The sequence below is a fragment of the Oryctolagus cuniculus genome, chromosome 13, assembly GCF_964237555.1.
Source record: "Oryctolagus cuniculus chromosome 13, mOryCun1.1, whole genome shotgun sequence".
Taxonomy (NCBI): domain Eukaryota; kingdom Metazoa; phylum Chordata; class Mammalia; order Lagomorpha; family Leporidae; genus Oryctolagus; species Oryctolagus cuniculus.
This window is the reverse complement of record NC_091444.1, coordinates 22,170,702-22,178,615: the sequence shown is the minus strand read 5'-3', so window position 1 is coordinate 22,178,615 and position 7,914 is coordinate 22,170,702. Positions and strand designations below refer to the sequence as shown.

Genomic DNA, 7,914 nt, shown 5'->3' with positions numbered 1-7,914 from the left:
GCGCGGCGAGGCCAGGGATGCTTTAGGGATACGGGGCGCATCCTCGTCCCTGCAACACCAGCGACCACTTTAAGGGAGTTCGCTCTCCTCCAAGGGCCGAGGCGGAAAGTGTCGCGAGAACTGTAGCCCGCGCCGACTTCTCGCGATGTTTGGCCCCGCGAAGGGTGGCCATTTTGGAGTCCACCCGGCGGCCGGTTGCCCCGGCGGCGTCTCGCCTCCTGCGGCCGCCACCAAGGCTGGCCCCGCGGGTGTCTGGCCTGTGGGCGGCCAGTCCGACACGATGTGGCGGCTGCGCTGCAAGGCCAAGGATGGCACCCATGTTTTGCAGGGGCTGTCCAGCCGAACCCGGGTGCGAGAACTCCAGGGCCAAATTGCCGCCATCACCGGGATCGCCCCCGGCGGTCAGCGAATCCTCGTCGGCTTTCCGCCCGAGTGCCTGGATCTCAGCGACGGGGACACCGTTCTGGGGGACTTGCCCATCCAATCAGGTAAGGGATCGGAGCTGGGACCAGCGGGAAGGCCTGAGGGGCGCGCGCGGGGACGGAGACCCAGGCAAGGCAGGTGGCTGGGGGCGCTGACGGAGGCCGGGCCAAGTGTCCGGCAGCTCCGTGCCTTTACACAGGGCTGGAAGAGAAGCCCAGAGCCCAGGAGTTCGCCCTCCCCAGCCTGCCTTCTGTGCTTCCCTGAAGCTAGCTCAGCCTTGTTTTCCCCGTGCATCCGCAAAAGTTGGAAAAGGTAGGGCCTGCCTCTCGGTCCCGAGCGCTCGTTCCCGGTGTCGCTCGTTGGCCAGCCGGTCTGAAGGGTCCGGGGTTATTCCTTTGGCTTTCCTGGTTCGTTTTTGCAGTCCCCCGCGTTGAATAGTTAAGTTTAACAGGTGCACGCCTCGTAGAGTTAGCTTGTAAACATCCACGGAGAGCTCTTTCAAGTCCTAACCGACAGTAATTATTTGTGTCCAGTGTTAAAACTTGAACATCAACGTTGTAATTAAAAGCTTTTTGTTCTTGGATCCGGGACCTTGTAAACACAAGCGGGGCGAGAGAGGCCAAGTTTCAGGAGGGCGAGAGCCCCCTAGCGGCCGGTCTAGGGAAAACACCCTCCGGACGAAGGCTTCGCAGGCAATTTTGTTTTAAATGTATCTTTTTAAGGAAGTGTGACGGTGTAGGCCTCCGGCTTCGTTTGCTTGGGGTGCAGCTTGAAGTCTGTTCTGTTTTCACCTTTGTGAACAGTCGGGGTCAGGTGTTTCTAGTGTTCCTAGGGGCAGCAGTGTTCTCCATCGTAACCCCAGCTTCTATTTGTAATTTACAGACTTGGCTAATCTCATCTGTCATTTCTCTGCAGTTCTGGATCTGTTTTATTTTTAACAGGCGATATGCTGATCGTTGAAGAAGACCAAACCAGGCCCAAAGCTTCACCTGCATTCTCAAAACACGGTGCTCCTAGCTATGTCAAGGAAACCTTGCCTGTGCTTTCCAGGACTGTGGTCCCAGCAGACAACTCCTGCCTCTTCACCAGCGTGTACTATGTGGTTGAAGGAGGCGTCCTGGATCCAGCTTGCGCCCCTGAGATGAGACGCCTCATAGCACAGATCGTAGCGAGCGATCCAGACTTCTACAGTGAGGCCATACTGGGAAAAACAAATCAAGAGTACTGTGACTGGATCAAAAGGGATGATACTTGGGGAGGAGCGATTGAAATCTCCATCTTGTCTAAATTTTACCAGTGTGAAATCTGTGTAGTGGATACACAGACGGTAAGAATCGATCGCTTCGGGGAAGACGCGGGGTATACCAAAAGGGTCCTGCTGATTTACGATGGCATCCACTACGACCCGCTGCAGCGAGACTTCCCGGATCCAGACACGCCGCCTCTGACCATCTTCTCCTCGAACGATGACATTGTCCTCGTACAAGCACTGGAACTAGCAGATGAAGCTAGAAGAAAGAGACAGTTTACCGACGTCAACCGCTTCACCCTGCGATGCATGGTGTGTCAGAAGGGGCTGACTGGACAGGCAGAGGCAAGAGAGCATGCCAAGGAGACAGGCCACACCAACTTTGGAGAAGTGTGATCTATGCATGATGAGGGTGGAAGCCTACTACCTCACAGATCCAGAAGGCTCTGGGTTTTCCAATAAGCTATTCCTGACCCTAAAGAACAAAGGACACAATGCTTGAACCACACCTTGAACTTGAAACCACTAAGACACTGAAATTCCTTGTTAAGATTAAAATTAGTGTGCAAGTTTACAGATGTGTGTCTACAGTGGTGATGCCTGCCCTCTTTCCACGGGGGTGACAGAACAGGTGGCCCCCCACCTGCTGGAGATTGAGTTTCAGTATTATAAACTAGCACGCAGCAGCTTTCACCTGTAGAAGAAGAGAACGCCACATTTCGAGTAATGTTGACAGCCTCTCATGAGGCCCCGGACGTGTACCAGTGTCTCCAGTAATTGAGTCCTTTTAACAACTGAGTGAGTTAATAGTTTCTAAATTATGAATTGATTTATCAAACGAAGATACTCAGAATTGTCAAAACTGATTTTATATTGCCATTTGGTAGACTTTATCAGTGTGTACTTAACCACTTCTGAGTACGTAACAAGCAATCTTTACAGGGATGAGTGCGTTCCTAGAGAATGTCGCTGACAGCAGGAGCGCCTGTGTCCTGCTGCGGATTTCTGGTGTGTGAAGTAGAATGTATGAGGAAAAGGTGCCTGAAGCAGCTCCCTGCGGCTTCCAAGGACGTCAGCCTCGTGTGTCAATGCACTTCCTGTGCTGGTCTTTGTCATGTTGGGTACAATTTTAAAATTAAGCAGGGTAATTTTTTTTTAATCAAAGTTCCTTGAAATTCCAGTATTTGATTTTTGCTTTCTTTACATGAAAATTTGGAGGGATGTAATTTTCTCAGCTTTTTGTCACGAGAACTTCCTCCAAAAAACATCTTCATCCAAAGTGAGAATGCTATGCTTCGGCTTGTGTTTTACAAGACTTTGCATACCTGAACAGTGTTTGGTGTTGTGCCAGCCCTGTCCCTCCACTACCACTCTTGAATAATTCCATATTTCTGCAAATTAGCACTTTGCTTAATCTGTGATCTTGTACTTTGAAACATTTTCAAAGTAATTGAGATAATGCTGTTAAATGAATTTGTTTCTCTTCCAAAACATGAAAGTTTTAAAACCCTTGCCTTATTCAGCTTTCTCTGACTTCTGCTTCTTCCTAGTTACGTAGATGTGCAGCCATTTGCTTGGCGGCCCGGTCCGCGAGGCATGCCCTCTGACACGTGGCTGCACTACGAGATCTTCCACATAAGATTTTCTACCTCTTTTCTTAATTCCTATGAAGATCAGGGATGCTAAGTTAGAGTTTGTTATGTATTATCTCACACCATGTGAAGAAGCTTAATGTTGTGAAGTTAGTTTTGATGAAGTATCTCTTAGGAAACCTATGGTATACTCTAAAGCACTTAATATCTCTTCAGCATATAGTCTCAGCAGATGTTTTTAGAATTGAGTTTTACTTTTAGCATTTACACTCGGTGAAGGTGACCGTGTAGAATTAAGGACCATGTGAACAATTTAGGGGAAAATACTTGAAGGAACAATTCACAACGAAGATTCAAATCATGAAATGAGGTTGCTGGAGTACCTCTTGAGTGCATATCTGTTTTAGGTATTATAAGTTATTATGGTCAATATAACTAAAAAGTGTTTCATTTTCTATTTTCTGAGCCTTAAAAATAGCGCTTGTGAGCTTACAATAATGTTTGGCAATCATGTTACATGTGAATGAATATGGTTGAAGATCTGTCCCTATCATCTGGTCTAGATGATTTTTGTATGATTTTTATTTTCCTCAAAAAAAGATGAAATTTAAAAATGTAATTTATGAATATGCCACCAGGTGACATTTATCTGATTGAGCTTTCTGCATCGTTATTCATTAAGCTGTCTTCCCTTTCTTTGCCGTTTCAGGAGCTACATTTGATATTTGCTGACTGAAATTTTAGACCTAGAAGTTTGTTCATGCAACAAATATTTATTGAGTATTTTATCATATTGCAGGCATGGTTTGATATGTTTCCCAACATAAATTTCTCACTTTAAAATAAATATTACCTACAATGGATTGATTCAACAAGTACAAAGGGAAGAAATGGAGCAAGGATATTCAACAGCAGTGACAGCCCCTACCCCCACCCCCCACCCAGGGTCTTAAGAGTTTTGATCACATATTGTTAAGTATTCTTTTGGGGAATCTTTCTTTGTCTGGGTCAACTAGGTTGTCCAGTCACCAGGTGAACCCTGATAGGTCACTTTAAAAAAATGACTTTTTAAATTATTTACTGAAATTGGTCGTTGGTACTGTAATAATGTTCTAATCATGGAAAATTCAAGATGAAGTGTGGTGTGCAGCCTGTGTGATTGATTATTGAGAACTTTAAAACTTCTGCTCACGCTGCACTGAAGCTGTGGTCCTGGCAGGATTTAGAGTCTTTTTACTATGCTTATTAAACTCTCAGAGATTAAAGTGGATACATTCCCACCTCGAGGATTTTTGGAAGTCTATGGATTTAATGCCTGAAGTGGGGTTAAAGAACCTTTGTTTAAAGTTTGTGTTGGAGCAGCATGAAACCCTTCCTATTCCTTCAGTTTTTGGGTGCCATACCAAAAGAAAAAAAAATTTCCTTAATTAAAATGGACCATTTTCAGTAGTGGAAGAAACAGATAGAAACTGTTCCCCGCACCACAACCTGTCTTCCATTCTCTTATCTTTGAATTCAGACTTAGATTTATTGTCATGAAAGTGCATTCCTAGACAGATTGCAGGTCAAATTCGTGTCCCTGTGGGGGCCTCGTGATGTGATAGCCATGTGAAGACAGCAGTATGTTGTGCGTCTCGTGCTAATGGTTCATCGTTGATTTCTTGTTCACCGTGAGAGAGAAGTGGGTGTAGTCAGATGGCGGTACCCTGGAAGCTTGGCTGCTGGTCAGCTGGTCTGTTGTTAAGAATTAATGTAGTCATGCCACTTGATTTCCATGAAGTTCAAGACCCAGCAGAATCATAAACAGGAATTAACATTGCATTATCTGTGAGTTTATGCCCCTAAGTGCCCATGCCAAACTTGCTTATCTAGCTTATTCCTTCGGGGTGTTGCAAGTTGCTCTAGCTAAACATAGTTTTGTGTGTCTTGAAAAAAATTAGAATGGAGGAGTATGTAATACTAAGCAACAGAGTGGCTTTTGTTTTTTTATTTTTTGTTTTTGATAAATCAGGTGGCCTTCCTAAATTCATGTATTTTAACATTTACATTCTTTCATCTGTTGACACACATTGATTATTTGCAGCACTTTAAAAACTATGAAATAAAAGTTTACATGCTAGCCCTCTCTAGGGATCTTGTTGATGACATGATACAATCTTGAGCTGTTGGCCATGAGCTCTTACTAATCTACCTTCGTCATCTGTGGAGGTATACCGAGTGGAACATTCAACATTCTAATGTTTTGATAACCACAGAACTCATTTTCAGTAACTCTTAGCATGATCTGTGTCCTAACACTAAAATGTTAATGACTACAGTGTGATTGTCCATTATCATTCATTGTGTGGTGCAGTATTCAAATTTGTCCTCTGCACAAAGATGACAACTTCTAAAAGATTAGATTCTTAAGCTTCTTAGTTTGTTTCTAAGCAAATTTACTTTAAGGAACCTAATTTTTGAATCAGGCCTTAAAAGTCATATTCAAGTAACATCATTGTGAAGTCTAAAGTAAAATACTTGATTTGATTTGAATAAGCTAAATTTATTAAAGATGTTTTCTTATTAAGCATTATATTTCACATTTAATCAATGTAAAAAGAATGTGAAACTTCCCTGATTGTGGGAAAGTGTTCTGTTTTTCTTCTCCAAAAAGTAGCTAGCATTTTATTGACAGTGCTTTGAATATGTGACTGAGAAAAATTGTTACGTTGATACTGAATTGTGAGATCATGATTTCAGTCCTGATTCATATGCATTTAAAGGGTGCTGAGAACCCTCCCCTGGTATTTCAGAGTGAAGGGTGAAAGCAGAAGAATAGAATGCCATTTAAAAAAGGAGACATTGTCCAGAGATTGTTCCTAGTCATGAATTAGGCTTTTCAAGCAATGCCTTTCTGTCACCTTAACCCTTTCACCTCCATTTTTGGGCACAGAATGTAGCAGGGCCATAGGTGTAAAAGTTTGCCATTAAAGTATAAAACCATAAATATAAGCATTTTGCCATGATACCCTTGATACTTAGATTTTCAAAAGTACCTACATGTAGGAGTTTAGGTATAGTGAAGATATGCCTTGATCAAATTGTAGGTAAGCAGAAGTGTTTAGAATTTCTACTAAGATTAGATGAGTTTGACTTTTTAACAGAAATAGGATAGGTAGTTTAATTATAGCCCATAAGTTACTTAAAGGACCAGGGGACCTAATTCTTGTCATTTTCCAGTTTTAATTGGTGCCATTCAAGACTCCAGCTGTTTACAGGAAATAATATACTTAGCAAAGTAGGTTTTTTCCTTTAAAATTTTTGAATTCAGCTTAAAATACAGAGTCTGCAGAGCTTGTCCAGTGAGATAGAGAATCACAACTGTCCCGTAGCTGCTGTATTGACACGGTCAAGGCAGGGGCTCCCGGAGCCGGAGGAAAACCACACAAAAAGACCATCAACTAGATCGAGAGCTGTAGAATGACTCAGAAAAGCGGTAGGGAGGGAAAAATTAACAAGGTTGTTTCTCTTGGCCTAAAAAATATATTTTTATTAACAGAAAATTGACAGTGTTTTCTTATTTAAAAAAAAAGTGTTCTTTTGTCTATTTGCCAGCATTTTTTCAAAGTTAATGCACTGCTGCTACCTGGAAGATGTCTAATTTCATTTTGTGCAACTATTATGTAATTTTGCTATTGTCATGAAGATGCATTGATTTTATTTATAAGGTGTATGATTTTAAATACCTAAACGCTGTATGAAATGACTTGTTTTAAAGGAATAAATCAAATGAATACATTGTTGTTTGAGCATATTTTGTGTTCTGGGCAGAGGGCCAGTGGACAACTACTACACTCAAGTTATCTGTAATCAAAATAAATGCCAAAATCTGCCAAATCTTGCCCTTAATGAATTAGAAGCTAAAGGTTTTCTTTCTTTTTTGAAATTTGTTTGAGAGCTTCCATCCACTGGTTCACTCTCCAAATGCCTGCAACAGCAGGGCCTGAGCTGGGCCTTGCAAAGCCAGGAGCCAGGAACTCAACCCAGGTCTTCCACGTGGCTGGCGGGGATCCAGTCACCTGAGCCGTCGCCACTTCCTTCCCGGGCTCTGCATTCGCAGGAAGGAGTGAGGAGCCAGGCTTGGGTATTGAACCCAGGCACCGCGAGCAGCAGCATGACACCTCGGCCAAACACACCATCCTGCCTCCTTTTAACACCAGAGCGCACTGGAAATCTCTCGTTGAGATGGTTTTTCTAAATCGGTCCCCGAAAGTGAGCTTTCAGTGTCTGTTGCTGAACAATTGGCCAAGTGGAAAGGCTGAGTGTTCCTGTTTATGATAAATTTGTGTGAACTTAGATCTGTTTGAAAGTAGCAACATTCCTGAGGTTTATTTAATCTTTGTCGATGTCAACATTTAAACATTTATTTGAAACAACACTGTTTATTAGGATTAATTAAACTACTATTTTCTTTCTCATTGAAAGCTTAAAGATTATGGTAGTATAACCATAATACTGCTGTCAGTTTGTGCACCAGGACAAACAATCAATCCAACATAAGGCTTATAAAGAGTACCATGAGCTTGTGACAGGATCCTGTTGAATAATTAACAAGGCCCATAATGCAATGCGTCTTGCAGTTGGTCATCGCATTACCCGAGGACATGTTAG

The 7,914-nt window shown here is 42.9% G+C and overlaps 1 protein-coding gene across 1 annotated transcript; it reads left to right on the top strand.

Moving 5' to 3' along the window:
- The first annotated feature begins 145 nt into the window (after positions 1 to 145).
- Positions 146 to 7,041, top strand: YOD1 (YOD1 deubiquitinase). Its single transcript, XM_002717546.5, has 2 exons — positions 146 to 488; positions 1,365 to 7,041. The coding sequence occupies exons 1-2, from the start codon at positions 146 to 148 to the stop codon at positions 2,066 to 2,068; spliced, it is 1,047 nt and encodes a 348-aa protein (XP_002717592.2). The 3' UTR covers positions 2,069 to 7,041.
- The last annotated feature ends 873 nt before the right edge of the window (positions 7,042 to 7,914 follow it).